Source organism: Agelaius phoeniceus, chromosome 38 (genome assembly GCF_051311805.1).
Source record: "Agelaius phoeniceus isolate bAgePho1 chromosome 38, bAgePho1.hap1, whole genome shotgun sequence".
NCBI lineage: Eukaryota > Metazoa > Chordata > Aves > Passeriformes > Icteridae > Agelaius > Agelaius phoeniceus.
Genome location: NC_135304.1, coordinates 1,279,715 through 1,306,126, shown reverse-complemented (window position 1 = coordinate 1,306,126; position 26,412 = coordinate 1,279,715). Strand labels below are relative to the sequence as shown.

The following is a 26,412-nucleotide window of genomic DNA, read 5'->3' as shown; positions in this document are numbered from 1 at the left end:
ACCCCCAAAATCCTACTGACCCCCCTAAACCCACTGACCCCCAAAATCCCACTGACCCCAAAATCCTCCATCCCAAATCCCACTGACCCCCCAAACCCAGCCATTCCCCAACCCAATTGTCCCAAGAGCTCATGGACACCGTCAGCGTGGCCGTCTGCACGTGCACCTGCACCCCGAAAACGGCACCCCAAAATCCCAGTGACCCCAAAATCCATTGACCCCAAAATCCCACTAACCCCCAAAATCCTACTGACCCCCAAAATCCTCCATCCCAAATCCCACTGACCCCCCAAACCCAACCATTCCCCAACCCAATTGTCCCAAGAGCTCATGGACACCGTCAGCGTGGCCGTCTGCACGTGCACCCCAAAAACGGCACCCCAAAATCCCACTGACCCCCAAAATCCCAGTGACCCAAAAATCCCACTGACCCCAAAATCGGGTGTCCCCAAATCCTACTGATGCCCAAATCCCACAGGGACCCCCTCAAATACCCCTGCAGACCCCTCAAGTGCTCCCAGGGGACCTTCAAATACTCCTAGGGACCCCCCAAACCCCCTCCTCACCCTCTCCACCGACTGGGTGGCCCGAAACAAACCACAGTGACCCCCTAAATACCCCCAGGAACCCCCCAAATACCCCCAGGAACCCCAAACTCTCCCCCTCTCCCTCTCTGCCGACTGGGCAGCACCGAAGAAGATGGGCCCAAAGACAAACGACAGTGACCCCCCAAATACCCCCAGGACCCCCAAACCCTCCTCCTCACCCTCTCTGCCGACTGGGTGGTGCCAAATAAGATGGGCCCAAAGACAAACCACAGTGACCCCCCAAATACCCCCAAATACCCACAGGGACCCCAAACCCCCCTCCTCATCCTCTCTGCCAACTGGGTGGTGCCAAATAAGATGGGCCCAAAGACAAACCAGACAACATGTGCCCACAGTGAACCCCCAAATACCCCCAGAGACCTCCTAGGGACCCCCAAATACCCCCAGAAGCCCCAAACCTCCCTTCCACCCTCTCTTCCGACTGGGTGGTGCCAAAGATGGGCCCAAAGGCAAACCACAGTGACCCCCTAAATATCCCCAGGACCCCCAAACTCTCCTCCTCACCCTCTCTGCCGACTCAGTGGTGCCAAATAAGATGGGCCCAAAGACAAACAACAGTGACCCCCTAAACACCCCCAAAAAACCCCAAACCCTCCTCCTCACCCTCTCTGCCGACTGGGTGGTGCCAAATAAGATGGGCCCAAAGACAAACAGTGACCCCCTAAATATCCCCAGGAGCCCCAAACCTCCCTTCCACCCTCTCTGCCGACTGGGTGGTGCCAAAGGCCCAAAGACAAACCACAATGACCCCCTAAATATCCCCAGGAACCCCAAACTCTCCTCCTCACCCTCTCTGCTGACTGGGCGGCGCCGAAGAAGATGGGCCCGAAGGCAAACCACAGTGACCCCCTAAATATCCCCAAAAAACCCCAAACTCTCCTCCTCACCCTCTCTGCCGACTGGGCGGCGCCGAAGAAGATGGGCCCGAAGGCGAGCCACACCACGCAGGTGGTGTACATGGCGAAGCCGATGGGCTTGGCCTCGTTGAAGGTCTCGGGGACGCCGCGCGCTTTGACGGCGTACACGGTGCAGGTGAGCATCAGCAGCAGCGCGTAGGCCAGGCAGGCCAGCGTGGCCCCCTCGGCCATGTCCGCAGCGCAGGACCCCCCGCGCCGCCTCGGGGTCGGGGGTCCGGCCCATCTCGTAGTCGATGAGGGCGTGGGGGTGGCCGCACCAGCAGCCAGGTGGCCGCGGCCACCAGCTGCAGCCCGCTGAGCGTGAAGGTGATGACGAGCTGCGAGGTGGGGCTGATGAAGCGTGGCGGCGTCACCGAGCGCTTCCCTGCGGGGTATGGGGGGGTTATGGGGGGCTGCTGGCACCCCCAGAGCTCGCCTGGCCTGAAGGGGTGGGGGTACCCCCATGTCCTTCGGTCTGATCTGGAACCCCAACAGTTTTGGAGGCCCTGGAAGTCACCTCCCTTGGTGGTGTCGGTGAGGAGCACAGGGTGGGGACCCTGTCCCATGTCTCTCATGCAGCTCCTCACCCCAAGCTCCTGCTCCCCAGTGCCCCTCACCCTGCTCAGAGATGTGGCAATGTGGTTTGTCTTGGTGAGAGCATGGCACAGGTGAGACCCCAGCCCCTCGCCCTGTGCCCCCCAGCCCCTCACCCCAGTCTCGTGCCCCTCCTGTGCCCCCCATGTGCCCTCCTGTGCCCCTCACCCTGCTCAGAGATGTGGCAATGCAGGTTGTCTTGGTGCGAGCATGGCACAGGTGAGAACCCAGCCCCTCACCCCAGTCTCCTGCCCCTCCTGTGCCCCCCATGTGCCCTCCCGTGCCCCTCACCCTGCTCAGAGATGTGGCAATGCAGGTTGGTCTTGGTGAGAGCATGGCACAGGTGAGACCCCAGCCCCTCGCCCTGTGCCCCCCAGCCCCTCACCCCAGCCTCCTGCCCCTCCTGTGCCCCTCCTGTGCCCCCCATGTGCCCTCCCGTGCCCCTCACCCTGCTCAAAGATGCGGTAGATGCGGTTGGTCTTGGTCAGCAGTGCAGCGTAGGTCAGGCTCATGCCCATGCCCAGGAAGAGTCTCCGTAGGGCGCAGACCCCCACGCCGGGCTCGGCCACCATGAGGAAGGTGATGGCGTAGACCAGGGCGATTCCAGCCAGCAGCACGTAGCTCAGCTCTCGCCCCGAGGCTTTGACGATGGGCGTCTCGTGGTGCCGCACAAAGGTGGCCAGCACGAAGGCGGTGGCCATGAGCCCCAGCGTGGCCAGGGCCAGCGGGACGGCGGCGCAGGGGTGGCCCCAGCTGAGGCGCAGCACGGGCGTGGGGCGGCAGGCGGTGCGGTTGGGCGTGGGCCGCAGGTGAGAGGCGCAGGGCAGGCAGGTGAACAGGTCGGCCCGGTACTGGTAGCCCCCGCAGAGCTCGCAGTGCCAGCAGCACGGAACCCCCTTCACCGGCTTCTTGCGCTCGCCAGGGCCGCAAGGCAGGCTGCACACTGAGGGCGGCGGCGAGGACGAGTTGGAGCCCCAGGCCATGGCGTCCTCCTGGTGGGGGGGACAGTCAGGGACACCCCGAACCTCCCCAGGGACACCTTGACCACCCTATGGACATCCCAACCCTTCATGGGCACCTCATGGATCCCCCAAACCCTCCATGGGTACCCTAAACAGCCAATGGAAAACCCAAACACCCCCCCCCATGGATACCCTGAACAGCCAATGGAAAACCCAAACACCCCCCCACCATGGATACCCCAAACCTCCCCAGGGACACCTTGACCACCCTATGGACATCCCAACCCTTCATGGGCACCTCATGAATCCCCCAAACCCTCCATGGATACCCTGAACAGCCAATGGAAAACCCAAACACCCCCCCCCTCCATGGATCCCCAAACCCTCCATGGGTACCCTGAACAGCCAATGGAAAACCCAAACACACCCCCCCATGGATACCCTAAACAGCCAATGGAAAACCCAAACACCCCCACCATGGATACCCCAAACCTCCCCAGGGACACCTTGACCACCCTATGGACATCCCAACCCTTCATGGGCCCCTCATGGATCCCCCAAACCCTCCATGGATACCCTGAACAGCCAATGGAAAACCCAAACACCCCCCCCCTCCATGGATATCCCAAACCATCCATGGATACCCTGAACAGCCAATGGAAAACCCAAACTAACCTCCCCCCCATGGATCCCCAAACCTCCTCAGAGACCCCCCCCCACAAGCACCCCATGGTTCCCCCAAGCCCCCCATGGACACCCCCTCCCCAGGGAGAACAGGGCATCCCCCACCCAGTACCCCAGTTGGCCACTGGATCCCCCCCCAGCTGACCCTGGGGGGCACCCCTGGGCTCTGGGGGGCTCAGGGGTCCCAGACCCACCTGCAGGTGCAGCCCCTGCACCCACTGCCCCACAGCCCGGTAGGCCCTGTGCCGTTGCCCCCCTGGAACTGGAAGATGTCGTAGCGCCCGGGGGCGTCCCCGTTCTCATTGAAGGACACCGGCGTCCCCGCGCTGCCTGCACACCAGTATGGACCAGTATAAACCAGTAAGCACCGGTCTAGGTCAGGGACACCCCCTGCCACCCCACAGGAGAGGTCAGCGACCACCCCAGCCCTGGCATGCCCCCACTACAGGGCAAAGCAGAGCTCCCAATATGTTCACCAGTGCTCCCATCCCCATCCTGCTACCCCCCAGTGCCTCCCAGTATGTCCCAGTATGGTCCCCAGTGCCACCATCCCCTCCCCAGTGCCTCCCAGTATGTCCCAGTATGGTCCCCAGAGCCGCCATCACTTCCCCAGTGCCTCCCAGTATGTCCCAGTACGGTCCCCAGTGCCGCCATCCCCTCCCCAGTGCCTCCCAGTATGGTCTCAAGTGCTCCCATCCTGCTCCCAGTTCCCCCTAGTACATCCCAGTACGTCCCAGTACATTCTTCAGCACCCCTAGCTCCCTCCCAGTGCCCCCCCAGTATATCCCAGTGCCTCCCAGTGGTTCCTGGTATGGTCTCCAGTGCTCCCAGTGCCCCCCCAGTATATCCCAGTGCCTCCCAGTAGTTCCTGGTATGTCTCCAGTGCCGCCCCCATATCCCAGTAGGCTCCCAGTGCCCCCAGTACCGTTGAAGGCCACCCTGCGGATGTGGGTGAGCAGGCGGCGCCCGTCGGGGGGGTCCATGTGGGCACAGAGCCCCCCGCCCGGGCAGGCCTCGCCCAGCATCGAGTGCAGCCCGTGGGCCATGGCCAGCACGGCGTCGATGACGAACTGAACCTTCCCCTCCTGCTCGTAGGGCGAGTCCCGCCCGATGCGCTCCCGCCCTGAGGGACCAGAGACCCCACATGGGCACCCCAAACCTGCCACAGCACCCTAAACCTGCCATGGGTACCCCAAACCCACCAGGGACACCCCAAACCCACCAGGGGCACCCCAAACCCGCTAGGGGGTCCCTCTAGGGTGCCTATAGGGCAGGGTACCCATGGGGTCTCTATAGGGTCCCTCTAGGGTCCCTATGGGGCAGGGTACCCATGGGGTCTCTATAGGGTCCCCCTAGGGTGCCTATAGAGCAGGGTACCCATGGGGTCTCTATAGGGTCCCTCTAGGGTGCCTATAGGGCAGGGTACCCATGGGGTCTCTATAGGGTCCCTCTAGGGTGCCTATAGGGCAGGATACCCATGGGGTTTCTATAGGGTCCCTCTAGGGTGCCTATAGGGCAGGGTACCCATGGGGTCTCTGTAGGGTGCCTATAGGGTGCCTATAGGGCAGGGTACCCATGGGGTCTCTGTAGGGTGCCTATAGGGCAGGGTACCCATGGGGTCTCTATAGGGTCCCTCTAGGGTCCCTATGGGGCAGGGTACCCATGGGGTCTCTATAGGGTCCCCCTAGGGTGCCTATAGGGCAGGGTACCCATGGTGTCTCTATAGGGTCCCTCTAGGGTGCCTATAGGGCCGGATACCCATGGGGTCCCTCTAGGGTGCCTATAGGGCCGGGTACCCATGGGGTCTCTGTAGGGTGCCTATAGGGCCGGGTACCCATGGGGTCTCTGTAGGGTCCCTCTAGGGTGCCTATAGGGCCGGGTACCTGTGCACTTGCGCACGGGTGCGCCGGGTGGCCCCGCGGGGTCCCCGTGGGGCGCGGTGCCGTGGGGAAGGCGGCAGTTGAAATCGTCCTCCCAGAACTCGTGGAACCAGAGGTTGCGGCGGTTGTTCTCCAGAGAGCGCGACGTGAAGTACTCATCAAAGCCTGGGGGGGACACGGGGACACCGCGGGGTCAGGGGGGGACCCCACAGAGCCACCGGGGACCCCACAGAGCCACAGGGACCCCATGGGGACATGGGGACCCCACAGAGCCACAAGGACCCCACAGAGCCATGGGGAGCCCACAGAGCCACCGGGGACCCCATGGGGACCCCACAGAGCCACAGGGACCCCATGGGGAAATGGGGACCCCACAGAGCCACAGGGACCCCACAGAGCCACCGGGGACCCCACAGAGCCACGGGGACCCCATGGGGACATGGGGACCCCATGGGGACCCCACAGAGCCACCGGGGACCCCACAGAGCCACGGGGACCCCACAGAGCCATGGGATCCCACAGAATCCTCGAGTGTCCCATGAACCCCCCAAAGCCCCGGGGTCCCCCAGAGCCCCCCAAACCCCCCCTGAGTTCCCCCAGAGCCCCTCCTGAGCCCACCTGGGTCCCCCCAGAACCCCTCAGGTCTCCCCAAAGTCCCCTAAGAGCCCCCCTGGAACCCCCAGAGCCCCCCAGCAATCTCCAGTTGCCCCCAGCCCCTCCGAATTCACCCCAGACCCTCCTAATAACTCCCCAGTAGCCCCCAGTCCCTCCCAGTAGCCCCCAGTCCATTCCAGTAGCCCCCAGTCCCTCCCAGTTTCCCCAGCCCTCAGTCTCCCCAGTCCCCCCAGTGTCCCCAGTGCCTCCAGTCCATCCCAGCGTCCCCAGTCCATCCAGTACCTCCCAGTCCATCCCAGTGTCCCCAGTCCATCCAGTACCTCCCAGTTCATCCCAGTGTCTCCAGTCTGCCCAGTAGCCCCCAGTCCATTCCAGTAGCCCTCAGTCTCCGCAGTCCCCCAGTGCCCCCATTCCCTCCCAGTACCCCCTGTCCTCCCAGTGCCCTCATTCCCTCCCAGTCCTTCCCAGTAGCCCCCAGTCCATCCCAGTTCCCCCAACCCCCAGTCCCCCCAGTCCCTCCCAGTCCATCCCAGTGTCCCCAGTCCCCCCAGTGCCCCCATTCCCCCCCAGTGTCCCCGGTGCCTCCAGTCCCCCCAGTCCCTCCCAGTCCCTCCCAGTCCTCCCAGTCCCTCCCAGTGCTCACCGGGCACCGAGGCTCGTTTGGGCAGGATGGTGATGGCCCCGTCTGCCGCGTCCTCCAGGCCCTGCACCGGCGCCATCTTGGCCCCCCAGCTGTCCGAGCCCACCCACGAGAAGTGGCCGGACAGGTTGGCCAGAGTGGCGGCCTCCAGCACCCGCCTGCGGGGACAGGCACGCCTACTGGGCAAACTGGGGGAGACTGGGGGCACTGGGAGGGACCGGGGGCTACTGAGATGGTCTGGGGGCGCTGGGATGCACTGGGGGCTACTGGGATGGTCTGGGGGCTACTGGGATGGTCTGGGGGCTACTGGGATGGGCTGGGGGCGCTGGGATGGACTGAGGGCTACTGGGATGGTCTGGGGGCACTGGGATGGGCTGGGGGCGCTGGGATGGACTGAGGGCTACTGGGATAGACTGAGGGCGCTGGGATGGTCTGGGAGCGCTGGGATGGACTGAGGGCTACTGGGATGGACTGAGGGCGCTGGGATGGTCTGGGAGCGCTGGGATGGACTGAGGGCTACTGGGAGGGACTGGGGGCTACTGGGAGGGACTGGGGGCACTGGGATGGACTGGGGCTGCTGGGATGGACTGGGGGCTACTGAGATGGTCTGGGAGCTACTGGGATGGACTGGGGGCTACTGGGAGGGACTGGGGGCTACTGGGAGGAAATTTGGAGAGACTGGAATGGCTTGGGGTGCTACTGGGATGGACTGGGGGCTACTGGAATGGACTCAGGGGAACTGGGGGGGGTTATTGGGATGGGACTGGGAGAGACTGGAGATCACTGGGGTCTACTGGGATAGGCTGGGGTCTACTGGGATAGACTGGGAGCTACTGAGATGGACTCAAGGGCACTGGGAGGTAACTGGGAGGGACTGGAATGGGTTGGGCAGCTACTGGGATGAACAGTGGAGGCTCCTGGGAGGGACTGTGAAGAACTGGGAGGCCACTGGGTTGGACTGGGGAGCTACTGGGAGGGGACCTGACTGGACTGGAACGAACTGGGATGCTGAGGAGTGCTGGGGAGGGACCGGGGCAGTCTGGGGCAGAACTGGTGCGTACTGGTGCATACTGGTGTGTGCCCAGAGGGACTGGAATGGACTGGGATAAACTCCAGCGGGCTGGGGAGAGACTGGGGCAGGACTGCTGTGTACTGGTGTGTACTGGTGTGCACTGGGATGCACTGGGATGCACTGGGATGCACTGGGGCACACTGGTCTCACCGGATGTCGTCCTCGTTGGCGAAGAGCACGACCCCGCGCGCGGTCGACGTCTCCATCAGGCGCCCGATGACCTTGGCGAACTCTCCCGGCTTCGGCTCCCGCGGGATCTTGATGGACTGGGCGATGCACAGGCCCCCTGCCCCAGTACGGACCAGTATAAACCAGTACGGACCGGTACGGACCGGTATGGACCAGTGTGGATGGGGATCGCCCTCCCTGCCCCGGCCTCAGAACCTCCCCCTTCCTTCACCCTCCCAGTACATCCCAGTATGGCCCAGTGCTTCCCAGTATAACCCAGTGCCCTCACAGTGCTCCCAGTATAACCCAGTGCCCTCACAGTGCTCCTAGCACCCCTCCCAGTATAACCCAGTGCCCTCCCAGTGCTCCCAGTGCCCCTCCCAGTGCTCCCAGTACAGCCCAGTGCCCTTTCAGTGCTCCCAGTGCCCTAGTACAACACAGTACAACGCAGTACAACCCAGTTCAAACCAGTACAACCCAGTACAATGCAGTTCAAACCAATATAACCCAGTATAACCAAGTACAACCCAGTACAACCCAGTACAACCCAGTTCAAACCAGTACAACCCAGTACAACCCAATATAACCCAATATAACCCAGTATAACCAAGTACAGCCCAGTACAGCCCCGTACAACCCAGTACAGCCCAGTACAACGCAGTTCAAACCAATATAACCCAGTACAGCCCAGTACAACCCAATATAACCCAGTACAGCCCAGTACAACCCAATATAACCCAGCACAGCCCAGTACAACCCAATATAACGCAGTACAGCCCAGTACAACCCAATATAAACCAGTATAACCAAGTAAAACCCAGTACAGCCCAGTACAACCCAGTACAGCCCAGCACAGCCCAGCACAGCCCAGTACAACCCAGCACAGCCCAGTACAACCCAGCACAGCCCAGTACAGCCCACCGGCCTCGCGGGAGCTCTGCACGAAGGCCTCAACGCCGCTCTCGCCGTAGTTGCCCTCGGAGGCCAGCGTGCTGACGTAGCTCCAGCCCAGCGCCCGCACCACGGCCACCATGGCCTGCGCCTGGTACGAGTCCGGAGGCACCACCCGCGAGAAGAACTCGTAACGCCCGGGGTCTGACAGCTCAGGGGCCGTGGAGGCGTAGCTGATCTGGGGGATCTGGGGACATTGGGGACATTGGGGGCGTGTCAGGGACAGGGGGACATTGGGGGGCTTTGGGGACACACAGGGATCTGATGGCTCAAGGGACATGGGTGTGTAGCTGATCTGGGGGCACTGGGGACATGTCAGACACGTGGGGACATTGGGGACATCAGAGACATGTTGGGAGCAGGAGGATATTGGGGACATGTCAGGGACAGGGACACATTGGGGACATTGGGGCGTGTCAGGGATGGGGACATCAGGGCATGTTGGGGACAGAGGGAAATTGGGAACATTAGGGACACAGGGGTGTGTTAGGGACATGGGGACATTGTGGGGGTTGGGGACATTGTGGGGCCATGGGGAGATTGGGGTGAGGGGCTATGGGGGGGTCAGTGTGGAGCTGTTGATGTAGGAGGGGTCTGGGGGGACATTGGGGAGAGTGAGGGGGCATGGGGGGCTCAGCCTCGAGTCTGGGGACAAGAGGGACATGCGGGGGGAGACCCGGGTGACACCCAGGGGGACCTGGCACTGTGGGACCCCCCCTTCCCTGTCCCTGTCCCTAATCCCCCCTAATCCCCCTGGGCCATTTGCTGCCGTCCCAGGGGATTGTGGGTAACACCCAGGCGGGAGGGGGGGAAGGTTCTGGAAGGGACCCGGGGGGGGTTGGGGGGGGGACAGAGGGGGACCAGGTGTCCAGGCCCCCCCTCACAGGAGTGGACACCATGAGGACACTGTGGGGACAGCACTGTCCTGTGTCCCCTCAGGGTCCCCCCAGCCAAATCACCCCCCACGTTCCCCCCAACGTCCCCAACAGCCCCACAACGTCCCCAACGACCCCAGTGACCACAAAGAGCCGCTGGACATTGGCCACCGTGATGGCCACGGAGCTGGCAGAGGCACCACTGCTGCCCATGTCCCCTCCATGTCCCCAAGGCCCCTCCATGTCCCCAGTGTCCCTCCATGTCCCCAACACCCCCAACGCCCCCAAATCTCCCCAACCCACCGTGAAGAGCCACAGCACATTGGCCACCATGATGGACACTGATCTGGCAGAGACACCGATGTCCCCCCATGTCCCAATGTCCCTCCATGCCCCAATGTCCCCCCATGTCCTCAATACCCCTCATGTCCTCAATGTCCCTTCATGTCCCCAAGGTCCCCAAATCCCCCCAGCCCACCATGAAGAGCTGCAGCATGTTGGCCACCATGATGGACAAAGAGCTGGCAGAGACACCAATGTCCCCCCATGTCCCAATGTCCCTCCATACCCCAATGTCCTCTCATGTCCTCAATGTCCCCAAGGTCAATGCCCCTCATGTCCATGTCCCCAAGGTCCCCAAATCCCCCAACCCACCATGAAGAGCCACAGCACATTGGCCACCATGATGGACACTGAGCTGGCAGAGACACCAATGTCCCCCCATGTCCCAATGTCCCTCCATACCCCAATATCCCCCCATGTCCACAGTGACCCCCCCATGCCCCAATGCTCTTCCACATCCCCAACACCCCCAGTGCCCCCAGTTGCCCCCAACCCACCGCGAACAGCCGCAGCACGTTGGCCACCATGATGGACACTGAGCTGGCAGAGACACCAATGTCCCCCCATGCCCCAATGTCCTCTCATGTCCTCAATGTCCCTCCATGTCCCCAAGGTCCCCAGCTGCCCCCAACCCACCGCGAACAGCCGCAGCACGTTGGCCACCATGATGGACACGGAGCTGGCGGACGCCCCGATGACCCCGACCAGGCGCTCGGGCGGGGGCCGGCGCGGGGCCGAGCCGTCGGGGCAGCTGCCCTCGCCCCCCTCGGGGGGCAGGAGGCTGCGCACGAAGCTCAGCGCCTGCTCCAGCGCGTAGGTGTCCCTGGAGCAGGTGTCGAGGATGCGGGCGCCCAGCGTCAGGTTGGGCAGCACGCGTGGGTCGCCGTTGACGCGGTCCAGCGCGTACAGCATGGCCTCCAGCCGGTGGATGCCCTTCTCCTTCTTGACCGGCCCGCAGGGCACCCCGGCGGGGCCGCGGGCGTGCACCGGGAACAGCCCCCCCAGAGTCAGGTCACCCTCCAGACGGATGGCGTGGGGCTGGGTGGGCGCCGGGGGGCAGCGGCACGGCGGGCACAGGGACAGCAGGGCCACCAGCAGGGCCACCAGTGGGGCTGGCATGGTGGGCTGGGGGCAAAGAGGGGGGTTAGGGGGTGATGGGGGGCACTGGTGACCCTCTGTGGGGCACAGGGACAGCAGGGTGGGCAGTGCTGGTGGCACCCCATGGGGCAGAGGTGGTTCCCTGTGGGGCAGGGTGGGTGCCAGGGGGGCACAGGGGCAGGAGGGTCACTGGGGGGGGGTCAGCAGGGTGGGCAGTGGTGGTGGCACCCCGTGGGGCAGGGGTCAGTACCTGTGGGGTGGGGGTGGTACCCCAGGAACAGGGGGGGTCACAGGGACACAAGGAGGGGACAGAGAGGACACCCAGGGGGTGAGGGGTGGGGGGTGGCACCCATTGGGGTGGGGGGACACCCTGTTGGGGATGGGGAGGGGGTAATGACACCCCATGAGGCACGGGCACCCCCAATGAGGGGGGCAGCCCCCCCATGGGGCAGGGGGCTCTGTCCCCAGCCTGGAGGGAGGTTTGGGGGTCCCCAGCACCCCCCAGTTCGAGGTCCCCGTGCCCCCATCCTGCTCACCTGGCCTGTGGGTGCTCCTGTCCCTGTGCAGCCGCTGGGGACTGCGGGTGGGGGCCGCCTCTGTCCTGGCCCCCCCAAATCCCCCCCAATTCCCCCCCCTCGGGGTCCCTCCAGATGCTGATGGGGAAGGGAGGGGGAGGGCTCCACCCCCCACCCCCCCAATCCCGGTTTGGCCAAACTCCCGCAGCTCCCAGGGCCCCCCCCCAATTAAACCAGATGTTAATTATTGGGGAGGGGGGGGTGAGGGGGATTAGGGGTGCCCCCCCCCCCCCGAACACATCCCCAGAGGGTCCCATGTGGGGCTGAGCCCTCGGGGGGTTTGGGGGGGTCGGGAGGGCTCTAATCCCCCCCAACTGTGGGATTATGGGGGGGGGATAATCCACTGCTCATCTGCAGCCAGGACCCCCCCCCCCCAGCACCAGATGAGCACCAGACACGGGGGGGCTCAGGGGGACTCGGGGCGGGGGGGGCTCTGGGGACCTGGGGAGGATCCTGGGGGGCTGTGGGGACATTGAGGGGGCTGAGGGGGCCATGGAGAGGCACGGGGGCGTCTGTGGGGGCTGTGGGGACATTGAGGGGGCTGAGGGGGCCATGGAGAGGCACGGGGGGGGGGCTGTGAGGGATGTCGTGGGGGTGAACGCACCTTGGAAAGCTCTGAGGGGACAAGGAGGGGACATTGACGGGGGGGTGGCGTCAGTGGGTCCCGGAGGGGTTCAGTGGGTCCGGGCAGGGGTCAGTGGGTCCCGGAGGGGTTCAGTGGGTCCGGGCAGGGGTCAGTGGGTCCGGGGGCTGTGGCGGCGAGGGGGGTTCGAGAGGCCCCAGAGCGGGCGGGGCCTTTCCCGCCAAAACTCCACCTCAGCCGTTCCCGCCCAAACCTCGCCGCCGCCAGGCCACGCCCCCACATTTGAGCAACGCCCCCTCCTGGTGTAACCACGCCCCCTAAGGCTCGGTCACGCCCCTCCGCGCTTTACGGCTTTTTCGCGACACCCCGCCCCCTGCTAGCGGTGCTTTACGGCTGTGTTGCTGTTTTACGACCGCGGCCGGCCGCGTTGTGCGGGTGCGGGACGGGGGGGCCCGGGGGGCGATTTTAGGGGTCCCGGGCGGAATTCGGGGGTGCGGCAGAGCCTGGAAAGGGGTGGGGAGAGCCCTGGGGGGGTCACTTCACTTTAACTCCCTCCTGCCCATCGCAGGGGCCATGGCTGGGGCCGAGCGGGACCCGCACGGGAGGGGCGAGGAGGAGGAGGAGGAAGAGGAAGAGGAAGAAAAGGAGGAGGAAAAAGAAGAAGAAAAGGAGGAAGAAGAGGAAGAAATGGAGGGGGAAGAAGAGGAAGGAAAGGAGGAAGAGGAAGGAAAGGAGGAAGAGGAAGGAAAGGAGGAAGAAGAGGAGCGTCCCGAGGGCTCTCCCGCCGCCGAAGCCCCCTCGGACCCCGCCTCAAAGCCGGTGGTACCGGGTGTCATTTATTTGTCCTTCCTCCCCCCGGGCTTCGGGCCCCGCCAGGCCCGGGCGCTGCTGCGGCCGCACGGGGAGCTGGGCAGGGTCTTCCTGCAGCCCCACGGTGAGTCCGGGGGTCCCGGGGGAGGGGGGGGGGGGGGGTCTGGGGGTGTTTTCCCGCAGCCCCGGGGTGCCAGGGGACCCCCAACAATGGGGAAAGGGGGGGGTCCCCACAGGCAGGTACAGAATTTGGGGGTCAGCCCCGCTGACACCAATGGAGCCGGGGGGGGCGGGTTCAGCACCCTTGGGTGGGGGGCTCAGCCCTCCCGGGGGTCTCAGCGCCCCCTCCCCGTTCCCGCAGGAGGCTCCGTGCGGCGGCGGCGGCAGCGCCCGGGGGGGCCCCCGGCCGTGGCGTTCGCCGAGGGCTGGGTGGAATTCCGGGACAAGCGAGCGGCCAAACGCGCGGCCAAAATCCTGCACGGGGCCCCCATGGCCCCCCGGCCCCGCAGCCCCTTCCGCCATCACTACTGGAGCATCAAGGTGGGCATCGGGGGGTCCTGAGGAGGGGTCCCGGGGGGTTCAGAACCGTTTTAGGAGGGCTTGGATCCATTTTTGGGGGTCTCAGATCCCTTTTTGGGGGAGGGGGGGACACCTGTGGGCTCCTGGGTGATTGGGACCCTTTATGGGTGAGGGGTTGGAGTCCCTTTTTTGGAGTCCCAGATTTGTAGGGAGCACCCAGGTCCCTTTTTGGGTGTCCTAGATTTGTAGGGAGCACCTGGGTCCATTTTTTGGGACATCTCAGATCCCTTTTAGGGGGGGTCTCAGACCTTTGGGGGAGAGGGGACACCTGTGGATTCCTAGGCAACTGGGAGGGGGTTGGGTGAGGGGTTGGGGTCCCTTTTTTGGGGTCCCAGATTTGTAGGGAGCACCCAGGTCCCTTTTCTGGGGGATCTTGGATGGTTTTGGTCCACTGGGGGTCCCTGTTTTAGGGTTCAGGGGGGTCCCCCACACTGGCAGAGGGGCATTCAGTGAGGAGGCGCTGGGCTGTGTTGGGAGACCCCTCCCACACACCTGGCCCAGCAGCAGCTAAGGGGGGTTTGAACAACCCAAAACCTTCTTTTGGGGGGCGGTCTGAGGTTGTTTGGGGGTCCCCTGACCTGTGCTCATCCCTCCCAGTACCTGTCCGGGTTCCGGTGGCCTCACCTGAGCGAGCGCCTCAGCTACGAGCGCCAGGTGCGGGCGCAGCGCCTGCGGGCCGAGGTGGCCCAGGCCAAGCGGGAGGGGGGGTTCTACGCCCGCCGTGCCTCCAAGGAGCCCCCCAAAACCTCGGGAGACCCCGAAGCTCCTCCCCGCACCTGGGGCTTCACCCAGAGAGCCACCGAGGAGGAGATTTGGCGGCGCAAAGCTCGGCCCCCGCCGGCCGCGCCCCCTCAGAGCCTGCTGGAGAAGGTGTTTGGGACAGGCAGGTGAGACCCTCCCTCGAATTTGGGAGGGCTCAGGGTCCTTGGAATGCCAGGGCCCCCTCCCGACACCGATCCCTGTGTCAAGGACCACCAAATGTTTTATTTTTCTCCTTAAAGCTTTTATTACTTTTAACAAAAATAATTCCTCGCGGTCTCTTTAAATTCTGCCGGGGGGGCGGGGCTAAGGGGAGTGGGCGGGGTTATGGCTTCGGCGCGAAACTCCCTGAAGGCAGCGCAAGGGGCGGGGAGTGGGAGTGGCTAAAGCAGCTCAGGCCACGCCCTTTCACCATAAAAGGACGTGGCCCAAGGAAGCAACAGCGGGTGAAAGGTGCGTGTAGGCGGGGCCTGAACAAAGGGGCGGGGCTGGAGAAAGCCGCGCCCTTCCCCGCGCTTTAATCGGGTTATTTAAATCTCTACAAAGGGGAGGGCAGGGCTCTTAAAGGGGCCGCGCCCCCGTTTCGGGGGGCGGTTCCAGTGTCAAAAATAGAAGCTCTGGGGGGGTGGGGGAGGGGCCCCAGTATAGCACTGGGGAAATGGGAGAACGAACAAACTCGGGGCCCCATAAACCTGATGTCCCCATAAACCTGGGGGGTGGGGGGCAAGCCCCCCCAAAAATGGGTGCTGAGAGCACCCCAATATTCCCTGGGAAACCAAACGGGGGGAGTGGTACCAAACTGGGGACTCCCCCCCCTCAAAATGCCAGCGCTGGGGTCCCTCAGCCTTGCTGTGTCACTGGGGGAGGGGCACCCTGACACTGTGGGGGGGGGGGGGGACACACCAGGGGTCCCCAAAATCGGGGTGTCACCCTGGGGTCCCCCTGAATCCCCACAGTGAGGTCCTGGAGCCCCCAAAGCTGGGGGGAACCCCAGAACCTCCCAGTGACTCTCTGGGGGTCTCCAGGGGTGCCAATCCCACCCTGGGGACCCCCCTGGTGCCCCTTCCCCACTACACCCAAGGCTCCATCCCCAAATCCCACTCCCCAAAGGTGCAACACCCCCATCCCTGCTCCCCACCACCCCCACATCCCCCAATTTTAGTTCCCCTCTCACTTTTAGGTCCCTCATTTTTCTCTCCCCCCTCCCCATTTTATTCCCCCCCACCCCCCATTTCCTCCACCCCAATTCCAGTTCAGCCATCACTTCCCAACCCCCCAAATTTTGCTTCCTTCCCCATTTCCATTTCCCTTTCCCATCAACATCCCCCTCCCCACATTTTTCACTCCCATCTCCCCCAACCCCTTCCCCCCCCTCCCCCAATCCCTAAATCCCTAAATCCCCTCCCCCCCTTTCCCTCAATGCCCCTCCCCCGCCAGCATTTGGCAGGGCCGGCAGCAGCGCCCCCCCCTCACCAGGACATGGCAGCGAGGGGCGGGGGGCCGGGCCGGGGGTCCCGGGGGTCCCGGGCAGGGCCCGTAGGCCTCGAGATCGCAGAGCAGCTCCACCAGGTCCAGCACGGAGCGCAGGGGGGGGCGCCGGGCCAGCACCTCGTGGCCAGGGGGCACCGGGCGGCCTCGGGCCACCAGGACCCGGAAAGCCAAGCCCGGGTTGAGCAGCACGGCGGCTGCGGCCATGGAGGAGCGGGGGCAGCGCTGCACCAGGCGCAGCCCCCGCGCCGGGCACGGCCCGGGACCCCCGTCAGCCCCCACGACTCCCCAGTGAGCCGGGAGGGGAATCTCAGCCAGTTCCTCCAGGAAGGAGCCGGGCCAGAGCTGGGGAGCGGGGGGCAGCGGGAAGGGCTGCGGGGGAGAAAGGGTTAATAGGGTGGGGGGGATGCATAGAGACCCCCCCAAGAATCCCCCCCCAGCCAGCAGGAACCTCCTCCCTGTATAAACCCCCCTGTTTGGAGAGCATCCCGAAAAAACTCAAGGGTCACACCCAGAGTCCCTTCCCCAACCCACCAGGACCCCAAAAACCTCCCCTGCTCCCCAAAATCCCTTCCCCAAATCACAAGAACACCAAAATCCCTTCCCCAAATCACCAGGACCCCAAAAACCTCCCCCCGCTCCCCAAAATCCCTTCCCCAAATCACCAGGACCCCAAAAACCTCCCCTCGCTCCCCAAAATCCCTTCCCCAAATCACCAGGACCCCAAAATCCCTTCCCAAGCTCACCAGGACCCCAAAAACCTCCCCTCGCTCCCCAAAATCCCTTCCCCAAATCACCAGGACCCCAAAATCCCTTCCCCAAATTACCAGAACACCAAAAACCTCCCCTGCTCCCCAAAATCCCTTCCCCAAATTACCAGAACACCAAAAACCTCCCCTGCTCCCCAAAATCCCTTCCCCAAATCACCAGGACACCAAAATCCCTTCCCCAAATCACCAGGACACCAAAATCCCTTCCCCAAATCACCAGGACACCAAAAACCTCCCCTCAATCCCCAAAATCCCTTCCCCTAATCACCAGGACACCAAAATCCCTTCCCAAGCTAACAAGGACCCCAAAACCCTCCCCTTGCTCCCCAAAATCCCTTCCCCAAATCACCAGGACCCCAAAACCTTCCCCTGCTCCCCAAAATCCCTTCCCCAAATCACCAGGACCCCAACCCCCCTAAAGTTCCCATTTCCCAGAACCTCCCCCCCCTGCCCCAATCCCCTCTAAAGGCCCCCCAGGACACTCCCAACCCCTTCCCAAGACCCTCTCAACCCATTAAAATCCCCCCCCAGGACTCCCCAAATTCATCAGGACCCCCCCAAATCCTCTGACCCCCTCCCACCCTTCCTCACCACTCGGCTGCTGCCCTCCTCCTCTTCCTCCTCCTCCTCCTCCTCACTCTCATCCAGCACCACCAGCTGGGCAGGGGGAGGTTGGGGGGGCACCTGGGGGTGAAGGCAGAGGCTCAGGACCCCCCCAAATCCCAGGGACCCCCCCCCCAAAATCCCAGGGTTCCCCCCCTTACCGGCACCAGGGACGCGCTGGGCTGCGGCTGCTCCTGCTTCACGCGGGGGGTGGCGGCAATCAGGACCCCCAAATCCCCCGGGGGGGGCTGGAAAACGGGGGGGGCAGGGGTGTTATGGGGGTCCCAGGCACCCCGAGGAGGCTCAGGGGGTGTTTGGGGGGTCCCACTCACCCTTTGGGGGGCGACGCTGGGCTCCGGGGGGGCCCCTTTGAGGCGCGGGGCCGAGGCGATGAGGAGCCCCAGGCGAGGGTCCTGGGGGGCAGGGGGGGTCACGGGGGGGTCCCAGGTGTCCAGGGGGGGCCCCAGGCAGCCGGGGGGTCTCACCTCGAGGCGGGGGAGGGGTCCTGATTCCTCCTTGATGGGGCAGAGGCGCAGAGGGGGCCCCGGGAGGGGCCTGGAGCCCTTCTCAGCCCCCCCCAGCGGCTCCTCCTTGTCCTGTGGAGGAGGGGCAGGTCAGGGCAGCCAGGTGAGACCCCCCCCAATTTTCCCCCCAGGTATTCAGGAGGGACCCCCCCACGACCAAAAAAGGGACCTAAGTGTCTGCAGAGGACTCACACCCACCTCATCCCCTGCGGGGAAACTGAGGCACACACACACAAACCTTGGGGTCAACGGGGGAGGAGGGGACCAAGGCATCTGGGGGGTCCCCAAAACCCCCCCAGAGCCTCTCCCGCGGGGGGAGGGGGGACGTGGGGACACCTTGGTCCCCTCCCCCGACGCCTGGGTCCCCCCGAGGGGGGGGGGTCCGTGCAGAGCAAAGCAGCAAAGCAAGCACAGCCAAAAGGGGGGGGGGGGGGGGGGGGGGTGGAGCATTTTGGGGTCCCCCCCATGAGCGGGGGGGGGGGGGGGGGGGTCCCGTTACCTTGCGGGGGGGGCGGGGCGGGCGGCGGCGGCTCCGGGCAGCGGCGCGGGGGGGCCGGGGGGGCCGGCGGCGGCGGGGCCTGGACAGGGGGAGGGGGCGGCCGCTCCAGGGGGGCCCCCAGCGACCCCCCCCCACCGGCAGCAGCCGCCTCTGCGCCAGGAGAGAAACCTCAGAGCGGGTGGGGCGGTTCCAAGGGGAGGGGGATGCGGATTTGGGGGGACGGGGTGGGGGCACAAATGCAGGAAGAACCCCCCCCAAGGTGGGCCCAAGCTGGCTGAGGGACCCCCACCCCTTCCCCCCAAAAGGGACCCAGGGTGAGCCCCCCAAAGCCAAGCAATGCAGGAAGGACCCAGGCGTCGGGGCAACTCCCCCCTCCCCACCCAAAAACAAGACCCAAGTGTCCACCAGGTGCCACCTGGGCGCCGACCAATTTCCCCCTCCCCTCCCACCCCAAACTTGTCCATACTGGTCCAAACTGGGCTGCACCCAGCGCCGGGGCGGCCCGAACCTTGCGCGTGCCTCAGTTTCCCCAGCCGAAGGAGTCGGGTCGCTGAGGAAAGGGGGGGTGGAGGGCATGGCTGGGGGGGCTCCGCTGGGAGGTTACTGAGAGGCACTGGGGAGGAAGAAGCACCGGGGGGCACCCACCATGGCACAGCGCAGGCACTGCCTCCAGCGGCACTTCTGGCGCTTGAGGTTCTGCCCCCCGAATTTGGGCTTGTCCCGGCAGAAGTCGCAGCGGCCGCAGTCGGCCTGGCGCCGGCAGGCTGCGCACACCCCGCAGCGCCGGCTGGCCCGGCTCCGCACCCCCCGCTGCCGGCAGAGAGCGGCGTCACCCCCGGGTCCCCAGCTGTCCCCAGGACCCGCCCGGTGGCGCGGTGTTAGTGTGGGAGCAGCTATTAGGAGCGTTACGGTAGATGCGGCGGTATTAGGGGTATTACGGCAGCCAGGCAGCAGCAGCAGCAGGAGGTTAGGCTGGGGCAGGCATTCAGGTAGGAGCAGCTATTAGAGGCATTACGGTATGCGAGCCCCAGTGTTTGAGGCATTACGGTATCTGAGCCCCAGTATTAGCAGCATTACGGTATCCGAACCCTGGTATTTGGGGCATTATGGTACTGAGACCCAGTATTAGCAGCATTATGGTATCTGAACCCTGCTATTTGGGGCATTACGGTACCTGCATCCCACTATTAGAGGCATTACGGTATCTGAGCCCTGCTATTTGAGGCATTACGGTACCTGCATCCCGCTATTAGAGGCATTACAGTATCTGAGCCCTGCTATTTGGGGCATTACGGTATCTGCACCCTGCTATTAAAGGCATTATGGTACCTGTATCCCACTATTACAGGCATTACGGTATCTGAGCCCCAGTATTAGAAGCATTACGGTATCTGAACTCTGGTATTTGGGGCCTTACAGTACCTGCATCCCACTATTAGAGGCATTACGGTATCTGAACCCTGCTATTTGGGGCTTTATGGTATCTAAGCCCCAGTATTAAAGGCATTACGGTATCTGCACCCTGCTATTAAAGGCATTATGGTACCTGAGCCCCAGTATTAGAGGCATTACGGTATCTATGCCCTGGTATTTGGGACATTATGGTATGTGAGCCCCAGTATTTGGGGCATTACGGTATCTCCGCCCTGCTATTAAAGGCATTACGGTATCTATACCCTGCTATTTGGGGCATTACGGTATCCGCACCCCAATATTGGTACCTTGGGTCGTGCTATTAAACCTGGAGTGGTTACTAAGAAAATTATGGTAACCAAACCCTGCTCTGAAGGGTTTTGGGGTACCTGAACCCCATTATTTGGAGCATTACAGTGCCCCAACCCCACAGCCAGGGTTGTTCAGATCCCACCATCAGCTGTGAAGAGTTTTTGGGGTGTCACAATGACCTGGCCCCAGCATTAGGGGTATTATGGTACTGGCACCCCAATATCTGTGGGGTTTGAATGTGCTGAAGGCCAATATTGAGCCTTGGAATGGCTCATAGGATCATTACGGTACCTGCACCCCAATACTGCCCCCTTTTTAGGCCCCTATATTAAGGGCATTACGACTTCCCCCCCTGCCCCAATAGCTGCTCTGGGAGGGGAGTGGCCATTGAGAGAGGGGCGGGGCTATGAGACAGGGGGAGGGACCAAGGCCTGTCACTCACCCCGCGGGGCCCAGGGGCCTTCGGGGGTCGCCCCGGCTTCTTCTTCTCCTTGCCCTTGTTCAGCAGCTTCTGGGAGGGAGGGGGGGGTTTTGGGGGGGGCTGGGGGTTCCAGATGTGCCCAGGTGTGCCCAGGGGGGTCCCCCCACTCACTCTGTGCCTGGCGCCGGAGGCGTCACTGGGCTCCCGCTCCACGAGAGGCTTCCACTTCTGGAGGGAGGAAATGGGGCTGAGGGGGGCACTTTGGGGGTGCCCCCTCTCCCCGAATACCCGGGGGTCTGTGCCACTGCCCGGTGTGGGGGTCCCGCACTCACCTCTGTCAGGGGCCGGGGGCTCTGCGGCTTCTTGGCCACTCTGGCTTTCTGGGGGGACACAGGGTGAGGGGTCAGCAGGTGACAACGGGTGGGGGGCACACCAGGGTGACAGCGGGGAGGTGGCTGGGGTGACACTGGGGGGGTTCTGGGGGGACAGTCCCACCTTGGGGCGCAGGCAGCGGCGGCGCAGGCAGCGCCACTGGCGCTTGAGGCCGGGCTGCAGGCGGCGCAGGCAGATGCAGCAGCTGCCGCAGTCCTCGGTGCTCAGGCAGCCGGCGCAGGAGCCGCAGCCCAGGCCCTGCGGGGACAAATACGGGAAAAAATGGGGTAACAAATATGGGGTAACACATGGGGAATATGGGATAACAAAACATGGGATAACACTCGAGCGTATAGGAGGACGTGGGTGAATGAATGGCCACAGACAAGGGACAGGGGAACAAGGCAGGAACCGCAGCCCAGGCCCTGTGGGGACACGGGGGTTACCCAGGACTGCAGGGAAAACAGAGGGAAACATGGGAAAACATGGATAATACGGGATAACAAACATTGGAAAAACACAGGGAAAATATTTGGGATAACAAACATGGGGTAACACTCGAGGGTATAGGAGGACATGGGTGAATGAGCAGCCACAGACAAGGGACAGGGGGACAAGGCAGGAGCTGCAGCCCAAGCCCTGCAGGGACAAATATTGGGAAAACACGGGAAAAAATAGGGTAACAAATATGGGGTAACACATGGGAAATATGGGGAAAACATGGGATAACAAATTATGGGATAACACGGGAGGATATAGGAGGACATGGGTGAATGAGCAGCCACAGACAAGGGACAGGGGACAAGGCAGGAGCTGCAGCCCAGGCCCTGTGGGGACAAAACACAGGGAAATATGGGGAAAACATGGGAAAAACAATGGGGTAACAAACATGGGAAAACACAGGGAAATATGGGAAAACACAGGGAAATATGGGATAACAAACATGGGATAACACGGGAGGATATAGAGGACGTGGTGAATGAGCAGCCACAGACAGGGGACAGGGGGACAAAGAAGGAGCCGCCGCCCAGGCCCTGTGGGGACACGGGGGGTTACCCAGGACAGCAGGGAAACACAGGGAAATATGGGATAACAAACATGGGAAAACACAGGGAAAAATGGAAAAAATGGGATAACAAATAAGGGAAAACACAGGGAAATATGGGAAAACATGGGATAACAAATATGGGATAACACGGGAGGATATAGGAGGACATGGGTGAATGAGCAGCCACAGACAAGGGACAGGGGACAAGGGACAGGGGAACAAGGCAGGAGCCGCAGCCCAGGCCCTGTGGGGACAGGGGGGTTACCCAGGACAGCAGGGTGGGTGACAGTGACAAGGAGGTGCTGGTGACACTGAGGTGGATGTTGGTGACACTGGGTGGGCGTTGGTGACACCAGGGTGGGTGCCAGTGACAGGGGGGTGCTGGTGCCATTGAGAGGATGTTGATGACACTGGGGGGGGGTGCTGGTGACACCCAGAGGGGTGCCAGTGACAGAGAGGTGGCCGGTACCTTCTTGACGATGCGCAGGCAGCGGCGCAGGAGGCACTTGGGGGTCCGGCCGGGCCCTGCGGGGCCCCCGGGGGCGCTGCGGGCGCAGGCGCTGCAGATGCCGCAGTCTCCTCGGGGATGCGACAGGCCTGGCACGTGCCACAGCCCACCCGCTGTGGGCAGGGGGTGTCAGGGCTCTGGGGGAGCCCCCAGACCCCCTGAGGGATTTGGGGAGCACCATTCAGCCCTCTTGAGGGATTGGGGGTACCTTGTAGAATCGCTGCTCCCCGGTTGAAGTCTCGTCTCTGGGCTGGGGGAGGTGGAGGGAAGGGGGTCAGGGTCACCCCAGCTTTGCTGGGATTCCCCCCTGATCCCCCCTCCCAAACTCCTTCCCCACCAGAATGGTCCAAAGCAGAGGGAAAAAAGGAGCAGGGAAGAAGCAGGAAGGAGGAGGAGGAATGGGAAGTTGGAATAAAATTAAAATTATGAGGTTAAAACAATCCAGGGGATGATGATGATGATGGAGAGGAAAAACCCAGGGAATGAAGAAGGAAGAACAAGAACAACAGGAACATAAGGAAGAGGATAAGACACAAAAATCTCTGAGAGAGCTGAGGAAGGTGAGAGAAAGACTCAGAGAAGGAGGAGGAGCACGAAGAGGATGAGGAGGAGCACGGAGAGGATGAGGAGGAGGGCGCTGAGGCGAAGCTCACCACGGCAGTCAGGGCAGAGCCAGCGGCAGCGGCGCTGGGGGGGCAGGGACACCCCCGGGGAAGAGGCTCTGGCAGCCAGCACACAGCCTGCAGAGGAGAGGGCAGCATTTTTGGGGGGGGGCCAGGGGGACCCCAACACCCCCACTGCCCCCCCCAGAACCCCCCCTGAGGGAACCCCCCCCCCCCCCTCAGAATTTCTCCCCAGGGTTCCTCCAAACTCCCCCCAGGGACCCCAATCCCTCCCTCTTGGGGTCACCCCCTGCTCCTGGGACCCCCTCCCCACAACCAAGAGTTCCCAGGGCCACCCCCACCTAGGACCCCCCCATCCCCCACTCACGCCACCACCCCATCCTGGGGGGGCTCCAGGGGCGGCCGCTTCCGGGTCCGGCGATGGGGGGGCTCCGGCAGGGGCGTGGGCCACAGATGGAGAGGGCGTGGCCTGGACGGGGATGGGCAGGGCCTGAACTGATGAGGGTGGGGCCTTCTCGGTCTCAGCCCCGCCCACCTCCACTTCCACCTCCACCTCCTCCTCCTCCTCCTTTTTGAAGATTTTGGGGGGCTCTGGGAGGGGCCCGGCGGGCAGGTGCCATTTTGGGCTCTTCCTGGTCTGAAAGGCACAAAAAGGAGACACTTCAAAACCCCCATAAAACCCCCATTTACTGTTCCTCCCCAGTTTAAAGACCCCATGTTTCTCCCCTTCCCCAATTTAGGTTCTCCTCGACTTCATTTGGAGCAGCTTCTTCTGCCCAATCTTTTTATTCCACCCCTAATTCCTTTCTAGTCCTGGGGCTCCCCCACAAGGAGAACTCCAGTTTTTCCCCTCCCCGAGGTTTTTTGGGATTTTTGTGCCCCCTCCCGTGGTTTTTTAGGCTCCCATCCCCCATACCCGGGTGGGGCCAGGTCGCTGCTTGCCCCCGATTTGAAGTCGAAGTTGCTGAGGTCGTGCCCGGGGCCCAGGAACCGCCGCAGCTCGATCTTACTGCGGAACTTCTGCCCTGTGGGGCTGCCAGGGAGTGTGGTCAGATGGGCCCCCAAAATCCCCAGGAACGGCCCCAAAACCCCAGGGGAACCGCTGAGCCTGGGGGAGCCCCCAAATGCCAAAGGGAGATTGGGAAAGGGGGACCCAAAACTCTCAAAGAGGACCCACCGAGCCCTAAAATAGCCTGGAAGAATTGGAGGGGACTGGGAATATTTGGGGAAAGGGGCACTAAGGTGACCCGGGGGAGATGGGAGAGGGACTCTGAAACACCACCGGGGAGTGGGGGGGAAGCCCCCAAATGGACACGGGATGGGGTCTAGGGAGGGAGAAATGGCAGAACCGGCCCCAGCCGCAGTCCCGTGGGGGTGGAAGGGGGGCGTTGGGGGTTTCTGGGGAAGGGCAACCTCTTGTAGTAGGGTGTCGCTGCGGCCGCTGGTGGCCCCGGATTTCCGAAAAGCTTCGCGGCGGCTGCCAGCCCGGGCCCAGCGCCGGGCACTCGGCCCAGCCCTCCGCCATCCCTGCGGGGGGGCTGAGAGCCCCGGGGAGAGGGTGGGGAGGGGGTCACGGCCGGCCCCGAGAGCCCAAACACCCCCCCGGACCCCCGCCCCCAAACACAGCCCGACCCCGCCCCCCTCCCCACGTGACTCCATCCTCCCCTCCCCCACCGCCAGGGCCCCCCCTCCCCTCCCCCAACACAAACACAGCTCCGGGTCCGACCCTGCCCCGCAAGGACACCCCCAAAACTGGCCCGGAGTTCCGCCCCCAACCACAAATACCCTTTAAGCGGTGCCGCCCCCTCATAAACTGCCCTCAAACCGCCCCTTCCCCCTCACAAACCGCCCCTTCCCCTCACAAACCGCCCTCAAACCGCCCCTTCCCCTCACAAACTGCCCCTTCGCCCTCACAAACAGCCACTTTCCCTCAGAAACAGCCCCGCCAAACTGCCCCTCCCCCTCATAAACTGCCCTCAAACCGCCCCTCCCCTCAACAAACTGCCCCTTCCCCTCACAAACAACCCCCAAAAAATGCCCCTCCCCCCTCACAAACTGCCCTCCAAACTGCCCCTCCCCCTCTCAGAAACAACCCCAAACTGCCCCTCCCCCCTCAGAAACTGCCCCAAAACCTGCCCCTTTCCCTCACAAACAGCCTCTCACCCCTCACAAACTGCCCCCAAACTCCCTCTCCCTTTCCCAGCCCTCTCCCTCACGCCCCTTCCCCCCGACGAACCCCCCCCCCCAGCCGCCCCCCCTGCCCCCTCACGGCCCGCCCGTCCCCACCGGCCGCGTCTCCCCGCTCGGATCCCTCACGCTCCCCGCTCCTCGCCGAACCCCGCTGCGGTTCCGCACCCCCCTGGCCCCTCACCGTTCCCATCCCGCCCCCGCCTGTGGCGCAGCTCTTCCTCTTCCTCCTCCTCTTCCTCCTCCTCTTCCTCCGGCGACGCCGCGAGGCCGCGGGGGCGGAGGGGGCGGGGCCCCGCGCCGGAAGCGGAAAACGCCGGGCGGGAAAAGTAGTGGGCGGGGGCTGTGGGTCACATGATGCGGTGTGGACCAATGAGAAAAGGGAAAACCAGGGAGGGGCGGGCGATAGGAGACCCATGGGGAGAGGAGGGGCACGTGACAACGGGCGCGTGACGAGGAGGGGCGGTGCTATGCTAATGAGGCATGGCGCGGGCGTGGCTATGCTAATGAACCCTGAGTGTCTTCCCCGCCGCGCATTGGGACCCTTCCCCCTGCCCAGGACCCCACAAAGGACCCCGAACATCACCAGGGACCCCTCCCAGCTTCCCCTTGGACAGTGCTGCCATTTCTGCCTGCCCAGGACCCCCAGGACCCCCCCAGACACCATCAGGGTCTCCTCCCAAGCCCCCCACAGATGCTGCCCCCATTTTCCCCCCCAGAATCCCCCAAAGGACCCCCAAACACCACCAGGGACCCCTCCCAGCTTCCCCTTGGATAGTGCTGCCATTTCCCTCTGCCCGAGACCCTCAGGACCCCCCCAAAGGACCCCAAACACCACCAGGGACCCCTCCCAGCCCCCTCTTGGATAGTGCTCCTATTACCAGTCTCACAGAACCCTCAGGACCCCGCACAAAGAGCCCCCCCAAAACCGCCTGGGACCCCTCAATCCCCCT

At 63.5% G+C, this 26,412-nt stretch overlaps 2 protein-coding genes and 1 pseudogene across 3 annotated transcripts; 1 reads left to right on the top strand and 2 right to left on the bottom strand.

The window, feature by feature from the left end:
• Positions 1–1,540: 1,540 nt before the first annotated feature.
• LOC129134139 (metabotropic glutamate receptor 6-like) lies at positions 1,541–11,408 on the bottom strand (annotated as a pseudogene). The gene is made up of 9 exons (XR_013180234.1): positions 10,924–11,408; positions 9,041–9,257; positions 8,102–8,237; positions 6,883–7,037; positions 5,628–5,789; positions 4,670–4,867; positions 3,939–4,074; positions 2,547–3,090; positions 1,541–1,889 (listed from the first exon to the last, which is right to left on the bottom strand). The product of XR_013180234.1 is annotated as a metabotropic glutamate receptor 6-like (transcript).
• Positions 11,409–12,884: 1,476 nt separating this feature from the next.
• On the top strand, positions 12,885–14,958 carry LOC129134140 (activator of basal transcription 1-like). The gene is made up of 4 exons (XM_054653820.2): positions 12,885–12,978; positions 13,112–13,477; positions 13,715–13,893; positions 14,530–14,958. The coding sequence occupies exons 2-4, from the start codon at positions 13,117–13,119 to the stop codon at positions 14,821–14,823; spliced, it is 834 nt and encodes a 277-aa protein (XP_054509795.2). The 5' UTR covers positions 12,885–12,978; positions 13,112–13,116; the 3' UTR covers positions 14,824–14,958.
• Positions 14,959–16,080: 1,122 nt separating this feature from the next.
• LOC129134142 (methyl-CpG-binding domain protein 1) lies at positions 16,081–24,812 on the bottom strand. Its single transcript, XM_077172582.1, is given in 19 exon segments — positions 16,081–16,551; positions 17,541–17,633; positions 17,714–17,800; positions 17,885–18,148; positions 19,221–19,385; positions 20,743–20,811; positions 20,893–20,949; positions 21,054–21,101; positions 21,217–21,351; positions 22,611–22,718; positions 22,721–22,762; positions 22,858–22,899; positions 23,303–23,389; positions 23,640–23,879; positions 23,882–23,909; positions 24,189–24,305; positions 24,686–24,696; positions 24,698–24,748; positions 24,750–24,812. Coding segments are annotated over 19 exon segments (2,136 nt in total). The 5' UTR covers positions 24,798–24,812; the 3' UTR covers positions 16,081–16,107.
• Positions 24,813–26,412: the final 1,600 nt, after the last annotated feature.

Excerpts from the sequence above, each read along its gene's own strand:
- LOC129134140 (XM_054653820.2), top strand. The coding sequence starts at position 13,117 with ATGGCTGGGGCCGAGCGGGACCCGCACGGGAGGGGCGAGGAGGAGGAG. Across the intron at positions 13,478-13,714 it reads GGTCTTCCTGCAGCCCCACG|GAGGCTCCGTGCGGCGGCGG; the intron begins GTGAGTCCGGGG and ends CCGTTCCCGCAG. Across the intron at positions 13,894-14,529 it reads ATCACTACTGGAGCATCAAG|TACCTGTCCGGGTTCCGGTG; the intron begins GTGGGCATCGGG and ends CATCCCTCCCAG.